The 24,432-nt window shown below is 38.7% G+C and overlaps 1 protein-coding gene across 1 annotated transcript; it reads right to left on the bottom strand.

Moving 5' to 3' along the window:
- Nucleotides 1-5,133: 5,133 nt before the first annotated feature.
- On the bottom strand, nucleotides 5,134-24,029 carry LOC140159702 (long-chain fatty acid transport protein 2-like). The gene is made up of 10 exons (XM_072183198.1): nucleotides 23,460-24,029; nucleotides 18,914-19,123; nucleotides 17,809-17,967; nucleotides 17,655-17,726; nucleotides 16,081-16,205; nucleotides 13,937-14,137; nucleotides 13,080-13,173; nucleotides 9,304-9,502; nucleotides 7,019-7,116; nucleotides 5,134-5,898 (listed from the first exon to the last, which is right to left on the bottom strand). Exons 1-10 carry the CDS (start codon nucleotides 23,947-23,949, stop codon nucleotides 5,591-5,593), a joined length of 1,956 nt encoding a protein of 651 aa, XP_072039299.1. The 5' UTR covers nucleotides 23,950-24,029; the 3' UTR covers nucleotides 5,134-5,590.
- Between the last annotated feature and the right edge of the window lie 403 nt (nucleotides 24,030-24,432).

The following is a 24,432-nucleotide window of genomic DNA, read 5'->3' as shown; positions in this document are numbered from 1 at the left end:
ATGATTATATATAAAGTTTGTGCATGAAAAACATCCAGCTGTGATGAAGGTTGATTTAGGCAACCAAAAAAATCCCTGATCTTGGTGGAACGACCTTTCAGGTAGAGTCCATTGGTCAGGTGTTTATTTGTATATTTTTAGGGTATTTTTACATGACCCTAAACAAACCTTTACCACTCATTTTTCCCCCAAAATGCAAAACCTGGGTCGGTCAAGAATTTAGCTGCAGAACCAATTTTTTTTTGTTGCCTTAAAGTACAGGTGGCTGACAGATCACTTAGGACCTTAGTGGAATGCCCTTTCTGTAACAAGGGTCCCAAAAGCATGCACATATTTTGGGGGGGGGGGCTTGGGGGGCGCCAGCCCCCCCGGGGTAAAAGCAGGGGGCGGCCAAAATGAAGGGGCGGCAGAAGAAGGGGTGGCAAAACCAGGGGCGGCAAAAACGAAGGGGCGGCAAAAAGAATTAGTAAATACAAAAGGGCGGAAAAATTCTGAAAAAATTGGGACTATACATCAAAATGTGCTGCTTTTAGGGCGCTAGCGCCTGAAACCGTTTTTTGTTTGTTTTGTTTTTGCTCTTCACTTTTTCAAACGACCGAGAAAAAAATTGTGTCAACCTTTTCGGGCTGTTGAGGAAGGGGCAGCAAAATTGAATTTTCTTCAGCCCCCCGGGGTTGGGGGCGGCCACGGTACGCCACTGAAAAGTAACATAGAAGTACCCCCTTGTGGGACCTAAGGGTGACAAAAAGGACATACTGGGCTATTCTATTTGAAAGTTTGAAATTATTATTCCATATCCAACCATTTTCACCACTAAAAAGTGGAAAGATTATGAAATTGCAAAATTCAACCGGATTTGATAAATTTCTACAATCTTCAAATGGAATTCAACATAAAACTCGTAAAACATTTCCAACTAGACTTGTTCAATCTGGAATTGAGATTGAGATGTCAGTTAAATCATTCACAGAGCAGAGATGTCACAGGCTGACCCAAAAAAATCCTGAATTTGCGTAGCGTAGCGAGCGCAGCTCTCGCGCCACACGGCCGTGGGGTCCGGGGGCCCGCTTAAGGGCCCCCGGTGGGGTCCAGAGGCGAAGCCCCGAAGCCAGATGGTTTCTGCACATTTAGCACCACAGTAAAGGCCATTTCAGAGGGTAAAAAGAACAGTTCAAAGCTCCTGGCTTGTTCTACACTTTTAATAAAAAGTGCTTCCTTCTTCCAGAAAACATGCTTTAAAGTTTTCAGTTTCCTATACTTTTCTTATGTACAAGAGACACTCTTAAAAAAAGTTTTTTGGCTTTATTACATGGACAATATGGCTGATGTTGATATATGTGCAGCAGAAAGATAAGACAATAGGGCCACTCCAAAAGCAAAAAAAAAAAATTTACAATTTTTTTTGTTTTTTTTTGTTGAAAATCCTGAAATTGTTTTTTTAATCCCCAAAATCCGGAAATCCGGATAAATCCGGAAATGTGACATCTCTGACAGAGGGTGTGTAGAATTGAAATGGAATATCCCATTTGTAACTCTTTGTGGGACTTTTAAATGAAAGAAATTATATTTTGATCTCATTATAAGGATTTCTCCATGATTAACAGTAAATTTCAGGCCATATGCGAGGGGGGAGATAATGCTGCAACTGCCAAACGCTCAATCATTTGAGCCAAGATGTGTGTTTTCCATCTATTTATTTTACTACAGACATTTCACATCAAATACAAAATATAATGAATGTCTGATTTACAAAACTTGATTTTATATTGGCATTTCTTCAAACCCAACTTTTTCAAAAAATTGCTTATTCGTGGTGCCCCACTACTCCACTATGGAATACAGACGACGAAATGATGATGTCACTATTGTTTACTGCAATATTGACAATATTGGTAGAGTGGCAGCACCAGAATATTATATTATTTTTTGGGGTGGCATTGGGGGAAAAGTAAATTGGTGGATCAACAACTTTTCGCAAATTTTCGTAATTTAAATTTTTAGGGCTAATCTGTGAAGGGGCAAAAGTTCTGATGGGAGAGGGGTACTTTTGTCTGAGCATTTATTTGGCTATTACCATCACCCCTAACAACAATCTGGAACAGGTTCATTTGGATATCTTAATGTTCAATTAGTCGCAAAATTTCAAAAACTACTGGCTTGTTTTCTTAATTTTTAGCCTACAAAAACTCACCTTCTAGAAACACCACTAGTATAGTGTTTCTGTGTACAAACACTCATCCTCTACTCCTGATTCCATAAAAATAAGCAATAATTCACAGGGATTAAAAAAATGTTATCATGATTTGCCAAATGAAACATTGCTAAATTTTAATCCTTTAGTTAGTTCTAACTGACAATAAAAGTTGATATTAGGCGACGAAAAAAAGAAATCCTGTTTTACGGGCGGACAGACCTTTCAAATTCGGTCGGTCGGTCGTCTTTTTTTTTTTTTTTTTTTTTAAATGACCAAAAAAAATCACTAAAATCTGTAAATAATTTGCAATTTGAGAAAATTTCCGAAATTTGGGTTCCCCATTCATTTGTACAGGAAATTTTTTCCCCCAATTTGTTCAAAATCTGGGTCGGTCGGGCCCGTAGAACAGGGTTTTCTTTTTTCGTCGCCTTACAGTAATATGTTTGCAATTTGAGGGAAACTGGTCCTAAAACATGCACTTATTTTGTATGTTTTCTTACAACTCTAATCACAAAATTCTGAAAATTGGCACAAGCCTAAGCATTTAAAATCTTGAGTTATCTCACAATTTAAATATATTATGTTATTTTTAAATGGAAAAGATTAGAAAATGTGTTTTCCAATATTTTGAATGCATAACTTGAAATTAGTCATTGTACAAGTCTTTAAGCTTGATTGTTATAGCATATAAAAAAAACATCAGTACCTGGATATGGTTTTGGAACTTCAACTACTGACTTGCCACTAATATTCACATTTGGGTAAAACTAAAAAACCTTGCAAGTGTTTGAATTTTTAAAACAAAGAAATACAATCTGCTTATAAATTAGCTTATGAAGCTACTATATTGCACGATTACATATTAATTTTGCATTTTATACATCTCAAAACTTCTTTCACAAATTATCAACAACAGTATTTTATTTTGAAAACTGAACTTGAATTACATAGTTGTGGATGGATTTGCGACTTTTCAAGCTGCCAAACCAGCAATCGCATGTTCTGAATACAGGTGTCTGTGTGGTGTTTTCAGCATTTATGAAACAGTTTGGCTGAAAAATGGTGGGGGGGGGGGCATTTATTAGCAGGAAGAGTTGTTTATTAGAGGAAATACAGTATATTCAGAAATGCCCAATCTGAATTTTTGATGAATATTAAGTTGTTCTGAATGCTCAATAAACTACTGTATGTGGGGGTATCCAAAAGTTTTTGACATCACCCAGAAGTGAAAGAGCTATATCGATGAAATTTTGTCAGTGTAATCACTGGTCCTTATGTACATTATGGACCAAATATGGTCACATAAGTATGTTTACTTTCTTTACAGGTGGCGCTAGATGGGCAGTAGGCGCATAACCTGCTAGATGGTGAAAATTGAGGCACGCAGCGTGATTAAGTTCCTGCATTTGAAGGGTTAGGCCTACAATGCTCAGAAAATCTATGATGAAATGAACGCTATCTACAGTGATGATTGCCCATCATATGGCACTGTTGCTTTTTGAAAAAGGATGAGCCAAGAAGTGGACGCCTATCACTTACGGATGATGCGGCCACAGTGAAGAAATTCAAGAAAGTGGAGGATCTTATCATGAAAAGGTTATGCGCCTACTGCCCATCTAAGCGCCACCTGTAAAGAAAGTAAACATACTTATGAGACCATTTTTGGACCATAATGTACATAAGACCAGTGATTACACTGACAAAATTTCATCGATATAGCTCTTTCACTTCTGGGTGATTTCAAAAACTTTTGGATACCCCCTCATATGTGAGATGTTTTCGCTGGGATAAATTTTGGCGACTGTATCAATTCTGGACAATTTAGTGGGTGTTTAATTTACGTTTCCAACTATATTGACATTAATTAATGTAATAAATAATTTGCGAGTGTGAAAATTATACCCCGTGGAAATTTTTCGCTATACAGTATTATGTGACCGTCTACCACAAATGGGCTGTAATGTCAGCAATTTCACTTTTTGAGATATTGGTCAGGCAAATTCTCCTTATAATAAGCTTTACAATGATACATGCATATTACATGTCCCTATTGCTTGTTTGCAAGGTAGTTAAGGGGGGGTCGATCTTTTGTGCGTAATTATAGAGGGCCACGGGATTCACTCTATCATTAAAAAAATTATTTGAAGAAGTCAAAGATCCCTAGGAATAAAAACTGTAGTGTAATTCACGCCAGATACAATTTCTTTATACGACAAAAATTAATTTTTGTAATCGATCAAAAAACAAACGTTTTATATCAAATTTAAATTTAGCCTGAATCCGTAAATGTGGTACCTCTCGCCCTTTTTTAGGTCAAGGCTATTTTTACCATTATGCAGCGAACCATTGTTGAAGCTATTTCACATACATGTACAAAACATTCTAGAGAAAGAATGATGACATATAGTGTTGAAATATCGTTTGTTGATTTTGAATGATAATGTCATGAAGTTGTAAATTTTAAGGTCAAATTCCTAAAACCAAAACAAAACATTGCGACGCAGATAATTCCCGACTTACGCAATTTCATCATCACATCAGTGTCTTTATTATTTGTTTGAAACCTTTCCCAAACGTTCGTGCTATTTATGCATGAAACGGCTAATCTATCTTTACAAAACGTGTCTTTTTTTAGAAAACAAAAGGCTAAAGATGGCATTATGAGATTAATCTTTTATCATTACACTCCTCCACTCAACTGCCACGGTGGCCGAGTGGTAAAGCGCTAGACGCGTAATCGAAGGAAGTTTAGAATCGCTGGTTCGAGTCCCAACGAAGCCTGTGGAAACTTTTTTTCTTCAAAATTCATGATCGCATTCGAAATGAGTCACTTGTCGGTAAATCATGTATCGTATCCTTAACAATCAATAAATGGTTTGGGAAATTCTTCGTTCAATAACCTAATTTTGGGCCTATATTGTTGGCATCACTGTAAAAGTAAAGTCGGCCCAGTTAATTTTGTTTTATTTTGTGTTTAGAAAATATATATCATAAGCATTAAAATATATCATTTGACTTCAAATGATATCCAGAAACAAAGTTATGGTTTGTTGAACTTTGCTCCTTCAGCAAAAGGGTACCTTATTTCGGTGCTATATATGTCTCTTTTTCCACATTGCTGGTAATAAATATCAAACGGTCATAATTGGCGGTCACAACAAATCATTACCAAGTCAACAAGGTTCAGGAATGTTCAGGAATTTTGGTTAACCCTAACACTGAACACTGCTTTTTGTTATTGGAAGTTAAAGAAGAAACGAAAAAGGAGAGAAGATGAACAAACAAGTGACTTGGGATTCGATACAACCTTTATGCACATTTTGCACTTTCACTCAGAATACAATTTGCCGACTTTACGACCTGTTTGTGGTGGATGGATACATATATGCAAGACTTTCACAGCTTGGCTTTACCAATGACAACGGTCTTGAACACCTGCTGGTCCAACGGGACATAAATCTCCTTACCAACGTCCATAAAATACAATGGGTCTGACACTACTGTGGGATCAAACCCTTCCTTGACTAAGTCGGTTTTCTTGTGCTTGAATGTACCAGTAATGGTCATCTGCGGCATGATACGTATAAATTTTGGGCATGCATACAGAGGTAGGTTCTCCTTCACATGTTTGTAGAATTGTTGTGGATCTAGACTAGTGCCCTCTCTCAGTGTGATGGCTGCCATTCCTGCACGACCATCGTGACCTGTTTGAAATACAAGAGAGCAAATAATCATGAAATTTGACCATTTTGACTTTCCTGAAAGGATTTGCTTGACAATGTTGACATGCAAAGTAGGTAATGGTGCCTCCAACTGACGAGGTAAAAAACACACCAAGGATCAAAGAATGATGCAAGAGGATACCTAGAATATATAAAATGTTGACATGGTTGCACATACACTACAAGATTCCTATTGGGGCCACCTGCACAGGTACACCGTCGTTGCCAAGGTACTGTGCAGTACAGGGGAGTACCAGTGTAGTACCACTCTAGTACCACTGCTGGTGGGTCCTGTGCAGTAGCAGCATTGGTACTGTGTTTTACTCTGTGTGTACCGGTCAGGTACCTTGGCGATGGTGTACCTGTGCAGGCGGCCATAATAGGAATCTTGTAGTCAATGTAGTGTAGTTTAATTACTAATATTGGGCTATTCCAGTTGAAATCTATACACCCCCCTATCAAAGACATGACCTTAACCTCCCACACAGGGAGTGTAGATTTCTAATGGTGTCATCCATTCAGGTAACCCCACTTGAAATTCACACCCCCTGTGTGGGAGATTAGGATCATGCCTTCCATCAGGGGTGTGTGGATTTCAACTGGAATAGCCTATTTTCATTATTAGCCCTCATCTACCAAAAGGAGGGGTGGTTGCAACACCCTAAAATTTTCACTTTGTCACCCCGATTGACCACCAAATGGTTTGGTGTAGTTGTGGGACACCATCCTTTGCACTTATTTTTAAAAAAATAACTGACTTAGATACCACCTTTACCCAGGGTAAGGCCGACCGTCAAACTTCAAGGGTAAAGGGGGCTAGTGAAATCTTACAATTTTATTAAGGCCCTTCAGGCCCTTGGGTTTAAAATCTTTGTAAGCCCATCAATTTTCATGGGCTTGTGCTCCCAAATTTTAATGTTACAATGGTCCGCAATTGTGACTCTTTGTTATGACACAACAGGTAATACTATGGATTGATGTTGACGTCAACATTGAGTCTATCTCGCTAATTTCTTTAGTGACAACATTTCACGAGGGTAAGCGATTTTCAATGGCTTTTAGCCTGAGGGCCCGTCTTAAGCTTCCATCTTACGGTTCTTACCAGGTATTTGCACTCCATATACATTGCTTTCAAGAACACTTGGAAATTTGTTGAGTTCCTCAGCAACTTCTGTAGTAGCCACATTTTCTCCTTTCCACCTGTGCAATAAAACAATCAAATGATGTATCAGTCGGGCATATTCAATTTTCATTTTTTACTTTGATGTATTAAGCATTTGCAAAGCTACATTTTGCAGAAAACCCCATTGAAATTGGATAAATTGTTCCAAAGATATGAGCAGTTGAAGGGTTTCCAAAACAATAGGAAAGAGAAGAAATTATTTCCTTTGTTTGACTATGTCTCAAAGTCAATATTTCCGACTTCCGACCGATTTTGCTTAATCACATGACAAATGACTATGTCAGTCAATGGTTCACAGTAGCTTAGGAGTGACAAGAACCCACTACTAAAATCTTGATCCCAAAAGATGTACGCGGCTCTTTAAACACTGAGCTCCATCAGTGAACTCTCCAATTACAGTTTGAAGCTGACTGTTAATGCTCAAACCATACAGTGATGTAAACGATATAGGCCCCTTTGAAGATCCCTTGTCGCACCTCAGACAATTGTGCTACAACATGCCTAATTCTGCAAGCGTTGTAACTTTATTTTGGCGAATTGTAATGGGTTTTGAGTCTTAAAGTTTTAAATTATGGGTTTTGTGACCATTTATTAAATGGTCAGTAAGTACCGAGTCCAGAAGTTTTATAATTCACATTCTTCTTCACATAATGCTTCCTTCAAACTGAGTGATTTATGTTCTAAATTCAGGTAAAACCACCCAATTATCCGCTATTAGGCGCTTCATTATTATTGTTAAATATAAGGCTACTTGCAAGTCGTTCACCTTGGCTGGAGAGCCAATTTGTTGCGCTTTGTTATGAAAAGGGGAGCGATTGCCGAATAGGGTGCAACTCTACTAGTCTTATTACAAGACTGCCCTACCCCAACCCTAAACCCTAACCCTAAACTCCGTAAACGAGGACTGGACTCAAGTCTAGCAAGTTGCACCCTATTCGGTAATTGTACCTGAAAAGGTTTTGGCAACACTGAAACCATGTGCAGTGGCATTGAATGACTTGTACTTCATGATCACAAATATAAAGTAATTCAAGATGCACAATATGGGAACTGTCTCCCAAACCCATATGAAAAGGCTGAATGACATAAGGTTAGGGGTGTAAATTAACGGTTATTTGTCTAACCATTTAAACGGACCACAATCCGGTCGGTTAACCGTGTAAACGTATGTAAAAAAAAAAATTCAAAGTTTTCGGTGACTTTGGAGAACCACTGGACCTACTGTATTGTCTGTAATAAACACTCCCCCTCTGATAAATGCCCCTCCAATTTTTCAACGAAAAATTGACAAAAATGCAAACATTTCCAAATTCCATGCCATATCGTTTGACTTTGAGTAAGCTTAAAACTTGCATCAATCATTGACGATCTCTAAGTTCAATTGCATGGACAAAACCTACTACGACTCAAACTTCCATCCATTTCATTGCCTAATTATGGTAGAATTTCACCAGATTATTGCTTGATGATGCACTTATTTGTTGCATTTACCATGAAAATATCATTAACCATGCTGTTCTGTGGGCGCTGCCATTATTAGGTACTTGTAAATCCCTCCTTTCTACAGGAGCACCATCGGGAAATTTAACCCGATTTTAAAGTTTTTTTCACTTTTTTCAATTCATTTCCAATAAAAACGCCCCTTTTGGAAAAATGCAACACCTCCGGGGCGTTTATTACAGACAATACGGTAGGTTTAGCGGTTCTCTTTTTTTTTTTTTACGTTTAAACGGTTAGTGATTTTCCTAAACGGATAGTGCATTTTACGGTCGGTTAAATGTGAAACGTGTAAACATAGACACCCCTACATAAGGTAAATAAATATAAATGTGAAGGAGGCAAAGTTGTATATATATAAACAGTGAACAGAGTCTCTCTTTCTTTGGCAATTGGGCCAGACCCCACCATGAAATGTTGCTGTAGTGGGATTGCTACACCTCCTCCACAGTCATTGTGAGTATGTTACCTTCCTATAGTATTGAAGATTGCTAGTACCCCTTTGGATAGACAGGAGTAATTGAGGTAAAGCACCTTACTCAAAGGTACAAAATGCATGGCCACAACGGGGCTCGAACCCACAATCTCACAATCATGAGGTCTGTGCGTTAACCGGTAGACCATACATGCCCACAATTATGACATACACAACCATACTATAGTATTGGAAAAATATCATAACTGGAATTACATCCACAATATCATACCTGAATGTATCTCCTAGTCTATCACAGAAATACACATAGCCATTGTTGTCAATCATCATCAGATCACCGGTGTTGTAGAATTGATCTCCTTTCTTGACGACGTCTCTGATTATCTTCTTCTCGCTGACTGCTTTGGCACCTTTGTATCCCTCAAATGTAAAAACGCCTTCGATCTTGTTGACCATTAGACCCATTTCACCTATTTAATAAAAAAAGGGTCAGTTCTTTAGAGTTCGATATACTGCAATAACATTAACACACCCTATTGAGTTCTTACTATTCATCTGCGGGAGTTACTGGGGAAGCACATCAGTTGAACTTGTCCAAAGATAAAAGATGTGGAACCTTCATAAGACCTGGCCACAATGAAGTTGTTGAATTTCACATAGAAATTGTAGCAAACTAAATTTTATGTAAGCACCCCACCAAATAGTGTGGTTTATAGAGTCGTTCCCACAATCATGACATGTATAGGATTTTACAGTTCCTGTAATCATGTCATCTTTTGCAGTTCAAAGGTAGTGAGCGCTGGTTTTTACATACGCAGGAGGTATCAAGTTCAAAATCCAGAACAGCCTTTTTTTTTCCATTCAATTTTTCCAGCTTTGTTTTTTTTTAATTATCTATTCTATAACCTCATGTGACCTCATGGAAATTGTTCTTACTTGCAATAATTTCACATTTGACAGCACAAACTACAAGCAAATATTTGGGACCAGTATGGGAACGAAAATGGCGCCCTCTATGGCCTGTCTTTTCATGGGCTGTCTTGAAGAACGTCTGCTCTCTTCAATCTCCAAGAAACCACTCATGTGGATGAGATATATCGATGATATTTTCTTTCTGTGGACAGCACATGGACCTGATGAACTTCAGCACTTTGTCAACTTCTGCAATTCATTCCATCCAACTATCAAGTTTACCTCTGAATCCTCAACCAAGGAAATACCCTTCCTAGATGTACTGGTATCCATCAGAGATGATACTCTCCACACGGACCTGTACTCTAAACCCACTGATTCACATCAGTTTCTTCACTGGACTTCCTGTCATCCCAAGCATACCAAGTCAAGTCTCCCGTGCAGCTTGGCTTTCGGTTGAACCGCATCTGCTCCTCCCCTGAGACACTTCAGAAGAGAAAAGTTGAACTTGAATGCTTTCTAAAGGCCAGAGGCTATCCTGGTTCTGTTATCAACAGACAAATCAACAAAGCTCTAGAGATTCCTAGATCTGATGCTCTCGAGCCTAAGACGCCAGACTCTGATAATCCAGAACGCATTCCACTGGTCATCACTTACCATCCTTCGCTTCCCAAACTTTCTCAGATACTTCACAAACACTTGCGTATCTTGCATTCTTCAGATAGATGTAAGAAGGCTATTCCCAACCTACCCATGGTAGCTTATCGGAGAAGTGCTAACATCAAGGACATGATTGTACGCTCATCCCTACCTCCAGCCCAACCTCCTCCCAGAGGCTCGATTGCATGTGGCTCATGTACTTTATGTAATCATGAGATCCACTCTAAACCTAAATGGGGTGGTGGCTCACCAGTCGCACACACCAAGAAAGGGTCGTCTTTCACTAGTTCTTCCACAGGTGAAAGTCATGTCATCCACAAACACCTCAGTTGTCAGAGTGAGAATGTGGTCTACCTTATCACATGTGCTAATTGTCAAGTGCAGTATGTGGGAGAGACTGGTCGTAGCCTGGAAACCAGACTGACTGAGCATTGTGCTGATGCTCGTCTTAACAGAAATACACCAGTAGCTAAACATTTCAACCTCCCAGGACATTCTGCAAATCACATTACTGTCATGTGTATTGACAAACCCCAAAGACTGACACTTTCATGCGAAAAGAAACTTGAGAAAGACTGGATCTCTAAACTTCAGACAACCCAACCACTTGGCTTAAATGTTAAAGATTAACATGCCAGTGTATCTTTAGGCCTATGGATCTTGTTAGCATTTATTACTGGACCTACATGTAGGCCTATATGTTTGATGTGTCAATTCACATTTCGCTTTCTTATTGTAGGCCTCGTTGTTTGCTAATATTTTTCCAGCTTTTAGCAGTCCCTGTATCACTACCTATTTTGGCATATTTCATGTCAATTTACAACGGTATTTCACTGTGCTTTGGTTTTAGTGATTTTTGGCTTTATCACTTTCATCCGCAGGCCTATTTCCGTACATGCACTGAAATTAAATTTTATCATGCATGGACCACATGCTTTCTTACTTTCTCTGTTTTTCTCCCTCCCCTTCTTTTCAGTATGCATATTACACTTTAATATTTGAGACCTTCATTGACTTGTGTTTTATCCAGCAATTTTTGGCTTATTTTTCACTATACATGTATTGTGTAGGTCTATAAACATTATTTGTTCTTTATTTAATATGCATTACTTTTCTCATAATATTGCAGTTTGAGTGACATTAGTCCACTTATCCTATCTATTCATTCTCTACAACCTCTATTGATTGCGACCCCACTTGACATTCACTTCCTGTCAATTAGGACAATACCCTATTGTCCTGTGGTGGTGCTTATTTACATATAGTGTTTCCCAGTCTAACTTTGTAGTGAATTGCTCTCAGTGAGAGAAGACACAACTTATTTTGCTCTGAGTTTGCTGTCTTTTTTGCTACTTATTTCAATTTGAACTTGCCTTCAATTTTTGACTTGAATTTGTTTTTAAACTACAGCATGTAGTTTTTGTTGTTTGCTTTATATTTTGTTGTCTGTCCCTGAAGAAGAGCAGTTTATCTGCTCGAAACGTCGGTTGTTTTTTGTCTGTTCTGTGTTTGACTGCTATGTACACAGTGATTTTCATCACTTCCAGTGTACTGTTTTCCTGACACTTTTGTGGGCTCTGGAATTGGCAATTTTTGGCCATCGAACATTGCCTGTTTTGTGCCTACTCTGGATGTTTGGTTAAGCGTGTCTGTTTATATGCACAGTGATTTTCATCACTTGTTCTAGTGCAGTTTTGTATTACCATTGATCCTTGTTGTTTTTGCAGGTTCAGCACTTACTTCTGTGGGCCTTGGAACTGGTAAAATTTGGCTATCGAACTTTGCCTACTTCTTCTGCCTACATTTGCTGTTTTTGTCCCCCTGCATACTGTCTAGTCTGCATTTTACTTGTTTCCCCACATCAAGTTGGTGTACCTTGCTTTTTTCTTTCCTATCTATTCTATATTTTTAACCACTAATATAAACCTGACATTTTACACACAATTAAAACGTAGTTTTTAAACCTATGTTTGTGCACAGCCTAAGGCCAAAAAAAATTGTTTCCTTGTGCATATATCACTTTCAGAAATTGGGTCGGTCGGTTGGGGAAAATTTTGTTTTCCGCTTTTTTTTCTTATCTTTTTTTTCAAGACCAAAATTTCCACCAAAGACAAATTCAAGGTAAACTCTACTTCATTTGACATGTACAGGTCTGGCAAACTTAAAATGCTGCATAATAGTTCAACAGTGTTTAACATGTGTGGACACTGACTGAGAATGATATGAAATATTGAAACCCTCAGCCAGGTACGACTGGACAGGGGGAATCATGCAGGAAATGGTATTTAACAACATTTCTTTCATATCTTCAGTTTTTCAGACTAAAATTCATGACATTTTTCGGAAAATTGTAAAAAACTTTTTCCAAAAAAAAAAAAAAAGTTCTACGGTCGAGACTGCCAAGACGGTCAGTCGGATTTGAGGACAAGCAAACAACTTTTTTTTCCTAAACAAAAACAAAATAACATTACCTACCTCGTGGCAATGATATACAGCAGCCATCTTTGCCTCGTATAGGTTCAGCTGTCGCAAGATCACACTTGATGATTTCAACATAACCTCTGAGGTCCTACAAGAAGAATGAAGAACTGATTAAATATCCTTAAAGACCCAAATTGGAAAACCTCATTTCCCAGGGAAAGATCAGACAGCACGCCAAACCATGGCCAGACGGTAACATGAATATGAACAGGTTTATTTCACCTTGAAGGCATGGATAGTCTTGGGCTAACTTTACCCTGGTCCATCCAATGTGACATGAATTAGAAGGACTACAACTGGTATAGATTCTACAGGTCAGTTTATACTCTCATTTCCACATCTGTTGTTTCAAGATGTGGCTTTAAAGGTAACAAGTCATGTTCAATATCTTAACCCTAACAGGACGGTATACTACAAAATACTACTTGATATATGCGCTGTTCGTGCATGCATCCCACGTGGTGTGATGACGCCTTAATCGCCTCTAAGTGATATATAGGCACGGTTTACTGGCCAGCGAAGCCCAAGACCCGTGGCAAAGTGTTGCCGACCGAGTGCCTGGCATGCGAGGGGTCTCGGGTTCGAATCCCACCCAGAGCAAACAACTTCTTTCCTTCTTTTCTCTCTTTATTCCTTCCTTCTTTCCCTACCCGTTGCCAAAAAGCCCTTAGGCGGTTAGGGTTAAGGTAATATAGACTTTTCCATCGTCCACTTGCCCATCCTGCATACTCTAGCTATTACATTTATATGTAAAACACAGATTTGTATTAATTTGCACACAATTGATAGATTTTCCACCCAGAGTCCAGGTTCTCTGGTTTTTAATTCTGTGATGTGGACCCATAACTTACATGTACAAGTTTAGGATACCTTCCTACAGATCCCTCTCTGTCATCCAGATTCATCAAAATAAAGTTGCCCTCGGTAGCAGCGTAGAATTCACGTATATGCTCAATGTTGAATCGTTTCTGGAATTCGGCCCAAATGTCTGGACGTAATCCATTGCCCAAAGCAAACCGTACTTTATGCGCATACTTTCCGTCATCAACCCGCTGTAACATAAACAAATTATACACAATAGTTGTCATCAAAAACATTGAGCAATTTTGTAGAAACTCATTATTCCTTTCTTATAGTGCGTAGCGCACTATTAATCACTGTGTTTTGGGTTTTTTTTTCATTTTTTTAAAGATGTTGGATGTCATTTTGGTTCACTCTTACATGACAGATAACTTGGTTAACCCCACAGACACTATCTGCCTTTCTTACAGAGCCACTGATTGGTCAATTAACTGATCTGATCATCTGAGTAACCAATCAAAACAGAGCTTTTAGATCTGTGGGCAATTTTAATCCCCTTCAGCCCTACTGACTATTACCATATCTCTGATATACATGACATGGCTCCCTCTTTGTAATTCCTTCGATATTACCCATAGGTTAGAACATGATGGATCAAACATGCACCAAAAAATCAAGTCCTGCATTGTATGACTACCCTCCAGTTCTACATGCATGTAATTTGTTCTTCTTTTGGTGCTGGTCCAATTTATTCACATGGCAGGCACTGTCTTTAGAGAGAAGCAAGAGTGATGGCTCCTTCTCTGAATTATCATGCATACGATTAATTGTTAGCTCCTCTGATTGATGTCCACTGGTGCAAACAGCTCTTCTAAAGCTCTTAAGGATATTTGAAGAACACTGGCAACTCTTCACATCATTTCAAAAGACAGTTATGAAACATGAACTGGCGTTGCCGCGTTGTCTTTTTTAAAGACAGTTCTTGTTTTTACCTCACATGGAGGCCTGGCCCATCACTATATCTGATCCCAAGTTTCAACTTACATTATGATTTGCGTAATCGTTCTGAGCAAAAATGTGCATCACAATGGCCCATAAAACAGTTAAAACAGTATGGCCTAAAATTTAAATATGACCCGATCTGATCCACTCAGGCCGAAGTTGGAAATGTTGAGTTACTACCATTACTGACTTGCTCAGTACCTACACTTAGGGGCTGTGCAATAATTATGAGACCCGGGGTAAATTTCCAACCGCTCGCCAAAATTGCTTGCCCCCTCTTGGCCCACCAAAAATCGCTTGCCCCACCCCCTCTCGGCCCGCCAAAAATTCTTTGCCCCCCCCCCCCTTGCGCATGCCCAAGTTGCATAAGCCTTTTTCGAGCGCTTTATTTAAAAGGCGACCCAAAAGGCGACCCCCTCTCGGCTTGGCAAAAATTGCTTGCCCCCTCCCCTTTCGGCTCACCAAAAATGTCTTGCCACCCCCCAATTTTAGCTCATAATTATTGCACAGCCCCTTACTGATGTTGAATTTCCAGATCTCTTGAATACTTGGTTGCAAAGTTATGAACCGACTTTAACCTGATTGGATCAGATCTGATCACAAATGAGGTTAGGTGACAAAAAAAACCCTTTGCATAATGTGTAATTTTCCCCCAAAAATTTAAAAACAAGCAAAGTAGTCCCAAGATCAGCATAGCGCGAAACATTACAGCCACTATTATACACTACACTGACTACAGTATCTTTAATATAGAAAAGTTTCTTGAACTTGCAGAAACTTTTAACAACAACAAGATAAAAGAAGTTTGTTACCTGCTGATACACTTAGCTGATAACTTCCATAATTTACATTCAAGATAAAGAGGAATAAAGTTTTTGATAAGGCCCATGTGAGTACTTGTAATCTCAGTTTATCAGATTTCTGCTGATTAAAGGTCATAGTCATACTAATTGTCATTTGTACATGTTTGTAACAAATATTTTACTAGTTATGAATATCAAGAATCATGAGAACAATCCAAATGCATATTTTTTTTCCATACGATGGTCTATATACTGATGCATCAGGTAACATGCACTTTTATTCAATGCATTGTCCCAAACTGCTGTTTTGTAATGAGCCTTTAGTTCAATTCTATGAGTAGAAAAAAATAATGTGCTTTTTTATGGACTATTGTGCTGTTTTATCTTACCGGTGGTTGAGCTAACAAATATCTGCAAAGTTCTCCGATATACTGAACTACTGTAGCTCTGTATCTGCGCACATCATCCCAGTAATGGCTGGCGGAAAACTTGGGAGCGATAGCAACAGTGCATCCTATAAGTAAATAATAATAATAAAATCAAATAAATCAAACCAAATAAGAACAATTTTTGTCCAAACCACAATTGGATATTTCTCATGTTCGATGCACCACTGCGAAAAATCGAGCCGCTCAACTACCAAAAAAAATGCTGGTTCTAGGGTAGAATATATCATAAACTTTTGGAAAAATGGTGTTTTGAATGAATGATGAAGTTATAACCATGAGAAAATGACGATTTCTTGGGTACCTTTTAACACATAAAAGAATAGGAACTTGATTTAGTGGTGTGATTCCAACTGTAGAGCAGCTTATCAAAAAACAGACAATTTCTTTTCTCCAGTAGTGGAGAATTGGATTTCGGTGGCTATATACATCTCAAGTAAAGGAAAGGAAGTGAATGAAAGTTGATTCAGAGTTTCCTTTTGCCTGATTGCACTTCACTTGTAGGCTTGCAGATTATGACAGCCAAGTAGTCATCATAGTCGAGACTACGATTACTAACAAGAAATGTCTTATATGGAAAAGTTAGGCCCACTTTCGTGCAGAAAAGATTTGACCAGTCAGCTGTGCTATGAGCATGCACAATAATGACCTTTCGTCATGCATGCATGCACGCACGTCATGCATAGGGAGTTTCTTGACGATCGATGACCCCGGTCAATAGACATCCGGGTTCGCCATGCTTGATAGTAGCTATCGGCTGATTCGTCGGATGTATTTTAGGGCAAAATGTCACCCTGTTCCCATTATCCAATCAAAACAAGTTTCATATCACAAGAATCCTTAGCTCAAGTAGGTCAATAAACCAGCCGTGTTCTTAGAAAAAGTCCCGTCACTTTAATTGGCTGTTACATTTAACACGAGTAGCCCCCGAAAAAAGTGAAAAATTAGCACATTTTCCATTGACGGCACAGAATTTTGAGCGAAATAATAAGTTTTAAAGTTAAAAAGTCACCCTGTTCTCATCATCAGAAATTTTTGAAGTGAGGTTTTTATTGATAAAGACACTTTTAACATGCTAATTCCGGGCGTGTTTGTGTAAATTTGATCAACACATGAACAGCATGCGGGTAGATAGAACAGCAGAGAGGGAATTCACCCATGATTTCCCGTGGTTAAGCGGCGTTCATGACAATCGCTGAGCAAATGCACTCAACTTTTCCATATGTTAAAAAATACATCATCATGGGAGCTACTAGGTGATTACAAAAATGTAAGTCTTAAGGGCAATGGCCTTGTGGCCTTCATCAATTTCACAGGCATGAGATTGAACTTTCCTAAAAAAACTGAAAAAAAAACCCCTGAAAATGTGCATGAAATTAGGCAAAAAGTACCAAAAATAGGCTGAAATTAAATAATTTTTTGAAATAAAATTTTGACTAAAAAAACAACTGAATTCAGTTTTAAAATTGAAAATTCTCATGCCTGATTTCAAGACCAGATAATCAATGTTGACTCACCTGCTCTGATGGCAGTACACACCCCCATCTGGAAGCCGGCACTGTGGTATATGGGTAATGCAGTATAGATAACTCACCTGCTCTGATGGCAGTACACACCCCCATCTGGAAGCCTGCACTGTGGTATATGGGTAATGCAGTATAGATAACTCACCTGCTCTGATGGCAGTACACACCCCCATCTGGAAGCCGGCACTGTGGTATATGGGTAACGCAGTATAGATAACATCATCTGGTTCTAACTCAAGAGGTTGTGTTGTATAACTAGCTCGAATCAAACGTCCACTGGTCACATTCACTGCTTTAGGAAGACCTGGAAAATTAAGAACGATGGTGTGTACACGTGTCACGCATGACTAAATGTTATTCCCCGGGAGGCACTCCAACTTTGGAGGTGACGCGTATGTAGGGCTGTAAAGACCCCTTTTTCAGCATCGCTGTCACCCAAAGACCCCATATTTTTTTACTTAACACATGCTCTGTCACCCGAAGACCCCCTATTTTTCCATTTGATCTGTCACCCAAAGACCCTTACAAGTTCAATTTGAACAGCAACTTTCATTTTTCACTGATTTTGTTACTTATTTTGAAAAAACAATGAAATTTGAAGCCATTTACAACTAGAAATTCAATTTTCGAGGTTTTTGCGGCGCTGTTTCGGCTCTCACCCAAAGATTCCATTTATAAAAAAGTCATGTTCTCACCCAATGACCCCATATTTTTTACATTTTGCTCTCACCGAATGCCAAAAATCATGCTCTCACCCAATGACCCCATATTTTTTACATTTTGCTCTCACCGAATGCCCATTAGTGCGAAAGTGCCAGCCCTACACCTATATCCATTTCATATTGAAGTGCCCCCCCCCCCCCGGGTGTTATTCATACCAACTCCTATTAAAATGCCCCTGAAATGAACATCAGCCCCAAAGTAAATTGTTGGGAAATTCAACATTTTTGAAAAACTGTTATTTATTGAGAATTTGAGATAGGTTGCTACTTGACACCAGGGGGGGGTGCTTTGAATGATAGTGAGGAGAGGTCATCAAACTTTCATATACAGGGCTTGAATTTCAAAATTGCTCAAATCTGTTGACAACCATGACAAATTATTCCTTTTCAATTACGGATTCAAAACAAATAAAGTACATTATTAAGTTTGTGAAATATAAATAATCATTGGAAGTACTGCTCCAAAAATCATTATACGCCTTTAGCCAGAACTGCCGTCAACTAAGTAAACATATTAAGATTACAAACCTGTTGTGCCTGATGTATAGATATACATTGCGGGAGTATCTTTATTGACATCCTTCCTTACTTCACGAGGAATGGGATCGGCTACACATAGCCGCGTATCTACTCTTCTCATCCCTGTAGGTGCAACCATATCATCATGACCCACAAGCCAAATTTCTATTCCATGATTTTGAAGATCTTCTTGGATGACTTTGAGTACTGGAAGATACTCTACATAAAAAAAATGAAAATGTTACATTTCTAGAGAGAGCGTGGTCTTGTGGCATGAGGTCCTGGGTTCAATTCCTGGTGGTGTTAAGTAGCTGGGGTAAATTGACTTACACTGCAGAGAGAACCAAGACACCTAGTAGATAGAACCAAGACAGCACTATCATTTGGAGGGGACGTTAAACTGTTTGACCTATGTACAGATCTACAATATTTTGAAGGATCTACAATGTACAATATTTTGAAGTCAAGAATATGGGTCACTGTATTAGGAGTCTAATAGGATATGATAGCTAATTAACACAACTAATTACGGATAAAGTTTAGTTCTAATTCTTAAAATATGTACATATACATTATGATGGTACATCCATTGAATGGATCATAATGTATACATCAATACCATAAGGCTGATATTGAGTCACTCAAAAAGGATCTCCATGATTTTCCCAGTGGTATTTCTTCCAGAGACATGGAACTTGTTGAATCTCCGAACTGTTGATTTTCAAAATACTGTCCAAAGTGCGATGGATTTACATATCCCTGCCAAATGGGTTACAAGTTGTAACCAAATTCCATGGATTGACCAAAAAATAAAAGCCCCTTCATAGGTTATGATAAATTTAGCCAAATTAAAAAGGAGTTAAAGGACACATACAAGGAAACAAGAACCTCATATACATTTTTGTACATGTAGGCGATTTATTTCCTCAGTTTGTTCTGCACTCAAATGTTTCTGGTCATTCATTAAGAGAAGTTGACACTATGGGAATTTCTGCTCTTAAAAAGGGTGGAAATCTTGTGTCAGACAACAGAGTGAAAGCTGAAATCCTTTCAAATCAATTCAGTTCCGTTTTCACAAATGAAAACAATATTTTACCCAAGGTGTCAAAGTCAGGTATCCCCCCAAATATGGCAGATATTACGATATATGTTGAAGGGGTTGCAAAACTGTTTAACAAGCTTAAACAAAATTTAGGCTACACACCCGGACAAAATACAGCCAAAAATTTTACACCTTGCAGCCAATGACCTGGCTCCGGCTTTTACCATCATTTTTTCAAAAATCCCTTGATTCAGAGATTCTCCCATCAGACTGGTTTTTGCCAACTTTTCTCATTTAAAGGAGATAGAGCTGATGCTGCAAATTATCGCCCTGTGTCCCTAACCTCAATCTGTTGTAAGACATTGAAGCACATCAGTCACTCCAATATTATGGCTCATTTTGATAGATTTTCAGTCCATTCAGATAAACAACGTATGGGTTTAGCCTAGGCGCATCATTCATGTGAGTTGCAACTTATTCTGACTGTAAATGACCTTGCTAAGCTTTGATAATCGTTCACGAGTTGATATAATTATCATGAATTTTAGTAAGGCATTTGACACTGTCCCACACCACACTGCAGGTACCGTAGTGGTTTGATGGGGAACAACCCCAGGGCACGGTACTTGGGCCGTTATTACCGTAACCACTCGGGTATAAGCCCACCCCCTAGATGGCAGATTTCACTTCAAAAATGGGGGTGGGCTTATAACCGGGGAAGGGCTAGTGCTTGAATTTCAAAATAAGAACAAGCACCCCCATTTGTACATGTATAAGTGTGGAATGTTAATTATCAACTGATATTTTTTATATTTGTTCTTAAATATGAGAGCAAAGCATTGATTTGATTTAAGAACTTGGCCAAAATTTAGTACTGGGCTTATACCTGAGTGCACCCTTGTTCCCAGAATGTTTTGAAAAATAGGGGGTGGGCTTATAGCCGAAGGTGGGCTTATACCCGGGTGCTTACGGTACTTACATATAACGACCTTCCAAATAATATATCATCCACAGTTCATCTGTTTGCAGATGACTGTACAGAGAAGTCAAAAATAACTTTGATGCATCAGAAATCCAAAGTGATCTAAACACACTCTTGAACTGGAAATCTAAATGGTATGCATTTCAACCCAAGCAAATGTTTCCTTATGAAACTCACACACACACAAATGCCACAATCACCTAGAGAGTTCAGTTAAATAAGCTAGGTGAATCAGTGCTAAAGTGAAGGAAACTACTACTAGTATGAGTACTAGTCAAAAAGTAGCCATTCATACTTAGGTGTGGAATTTACCAACAACCTAACATGAACCAAGCATATAAACAACATCACAGCCAGTGGCGTAGCTGCCGGGGGAATTGCCCCTGGCAAAATTGCCTATTGCCCCTTGTGCAAGGAAAAAAAGAGGAAAAAGGAGGGAGAGAGAGGAAAAAGAGAGGAGAGAGAATGTCTATTGTCTATTTGGGCCCCCGCCCCCCTAGTACAGAGGAAAAGGAGAAAGGCTTGGTGGATTTGGGCACCCGCCCACACAGGCTTGCCCCCCCCCCTGGAAAAAATCCCAGCTACGCCGCTGATCACAGCATCGGCAAAGTATAGGGAACTGGGTTTCATCAAAAGGAACCTACACTCTTGCCCCAAGAACACCAAAACTAGCATACAAAACCATTGTCACACCACTGGTGGAATATGCTCCATCCTATTGGGATCAACACACTAAAGAAGCCAAAAACCAAATTGAAATGATTCAAAATAGAGCAGTGAGATTCACTCAGAGTGATTACCACTCACGCTCCAAAAGGATGTGTCACAAAATGACAGATGATATTGATTTTTCTTCTCTCGAAACCAGAAGAACCAGTCATCATCTCACAGTTCTCCATCTGGTCACCTATCCCTACCCAGTGGTTGAAGTCTAGCCAAGAATTTGCTCACCGATAGCTTCACATTCTAGGCTAGAGACCATTGCATTCAAAATCTAGTCGGATTCACTGAAGCATGACACCGTGCAAAGCAATGGAAGTTCAGAAGTAAACACAGCCGATCACGACAAGCGATTGCATCAAAAATGTTGCTAAAATTACACTCAGCAAAATTTTAGCAGGTCCAAAATAGGCAAATCTTGCTCAAAAGATACAGTTGACTCATCGAAATAACTTTCATCCAAATTTCAACATTAACAGAATGAATAACCTCCGGTGCAAAAACATGCACCGCTGTCTGACTGAAAAACGATAGCAAAGCACTCTAGCATCGAATGCGTAACTATCATGTTCAAATTCGAAGTTAGAGTTCTCGAGTAACCCATTGGAAACCTGCTTCAGCCTCCTCTGCGTCAATCACAGCTCCATAACAATTCTGCTAAATAACAAATCTTCACCAACAAAGACGTCTACAAATACGCCTTCCTACCCGGAACAATAAGAGAGTGGAATGAAATACCAAATCATTTAATTTGGTCAACATTTATAACAGATCCCTCTCAGTCTCAATTTAAGGGGGTACTACACCCCTGGCCAATTTTGTGCCTATTTTTGCATTTTTCTTCAAAATTATAGTACATTGGTGACAAGTAAGATATGTATATTATTGGGGCAAGGGCTACAACTACTGTACTGAAAATTCAGCAACTCAAAGCAATTAGTTATTGATTTATTGATCAAATATTGGTTTTTCCTCATTTTTGACTGTAACTCCACAACTGTTGCCTGTCCTGAAATAAATTTCCAGTGCAGTAGTTGTATTCCTTGCCCCTATAATATAAATATCTTACTTGTCCCCAATGCGCTATAATTTTTGAAAAAAATGCAAAAATAGGCACAAAATTGGGCAGGGTGTAGTACCCTTAAAACACTTGGATAGAGAATATTTCAAACAAGTGCAAGTACAAACATGACAAAAACAATAGATGATCAATGATCATGAGTATTTGATAAATAAATTCAGCTTTTTAAAAATATTAGAATACTCATTATTTAGGTATCCCAGGCAAACCTTAGTTAACACATTTGCTAGTCAGCCAAATTCGCCGAAAATGTCAATGCAAATTTACATAGAAATTTAAAACAACTGGCGAAGAAGGAAACCTACATAAATATGTTTTCTATACTTCACTTGACCCAAATATTTACTTTTTTACAGTGATAAGCCACCCGCACATGTAATTTTAGAGGGATTTTCATAGCAGTTCCATTAAAAAAAGCTGCTATCATAATGAGACTAAGATCTAGAAACACCCCGAAATGCCGCTTTTGGGGAATTTTGCTAGCTGAATCTTTTTGATGAAAGTCAATCTTTGACAAGATGTAACTTTGCTACGGAAAGTGCTATGAAAAAAAGGTTTTCAGTTTTGGCTTTGCTTACTCAAGGGCTTTAATTTGATATATAAAATGATGCAGTTTGATGGCAAATTTGAATTTACCTAGCATACCTACATTATTGATACTCTCTCTGGCAAGAAACTTTGCATCAATTGGAATATTTAAATTCAATAATTTGTGAAATATTGTTCCTACCTTCACTGCAAAGCACAACTTTTGCATCAGATATCTGAATGCAATGAAGGAGTGCATGCGGCTTTAGGTTGTAATTCAGCAATGCTGTGGTAATTCCAAGCTTATTGAAGGCCAAGAAATTCCACACATACATGGGTGCATTTGGCAACAAAAAAGCCACAGTATCACCAAATTTCAATTTTCCATTGCCTTGCACATAGTGTGCCATTTTATTAGCTTCTCTCTCAACTTGTCCATACGTATGACACTCATGCTTGTATAAAATAAACGGCTTGTTTGGAACGTTTGCAGCATTCTCCTCAAAGTTATCAAGGACTGTATAATGTTGTGCCACTTTGTCTTCCACAAGTGCGAGAAGGGCGAGTTGTCTACGGATCAAAGAAATGTCTTCACGAATGGTTGGGTATTTCAGGCGAAGATAAAGCAATAATCCAGCTGGAATTCCCACTGCTGCAGCTGCCACCGCTTTACCAGTTCCAACTCCAGCCATTATTCTGATAATTTCTAGGATATGTTACGTAATTTGAAGCAAATCTCCTGTCAAATTCCTGAAAGAAACAACACACACACCACTTGTATGTCATGTATGTGCAGCAGTAGACAAATCTGGAGCATGAGTGACCCTGAGTGAACTCTGACCTTGATTTTGACCCACAGAGGCGCAGACGGTACAGAGCAGCCGATCAAATTGACAAAAAATACTAAATTTAGGAAAAGTGGATTTTGAGATTGACAACCTTATAACCCCATCAAAATGTAATTTTGGTATCATGTGAAAGCTCATATTTTTCTCATTGAGGGCATTTCGTGATCCACAGCTTCATCCCCCCCCCACTTTTCTCAAAAAAAGTTGAGATTTTGATACCACTGGATACGTCTGGATAATGTTCATTTACCAAAAATTTCTTGCAGATTAATTCGTTTGGCAAAACTATCGCCAAATTTGAATTTCGTTCTGGTGTATACCAGAACG

This window comes from Amphiura filiformis, chromosome 8, assembly GCF_039555335.1.
Source record: "Amphiura filiformis chromosome 8, Afil_fr2py, whole genome shotgun sequence".
In the NCBI taxonomy this organism is placed as follows: Eukaryota; Metazoa; Echinodermata; class Ophiuroidea; order Amphilepidida; family Amphiuridae; genus Amphiura; species Amphiura filiformis.
This window is presented reverse-complemented; position numbering and strand designations above follow the sequence as displayed.

What these genes read in the sequence shown, in the direction of transcription:
- LOC140159702 (XM_072183198.1), bottom strand. Translation starts at nt 23,949, where the DNA reads ATGGCTGGAGTTGGAACTGGTAAAGCGGTGGCAGCTGCAGCAGTGGGA. An exon ending in AGTTGTGCTTTGCAGTGAAG is followed by an intron (nt 19,124 to 23,459) that starts GTAGGAACAATA and finishes TTTTTTATGTAG; the next exon opens with AGTATCTTCCAGTACTCAAA. An exon ending in GTGTACTGCCATCAGAGCAG is followed by an intron (nt 17,727 to 17,808) that starts GTGAGTTATCTA and finishes AGAGCAGGTGAG; the next exon opens with TTATCTATACTGCATTACCC.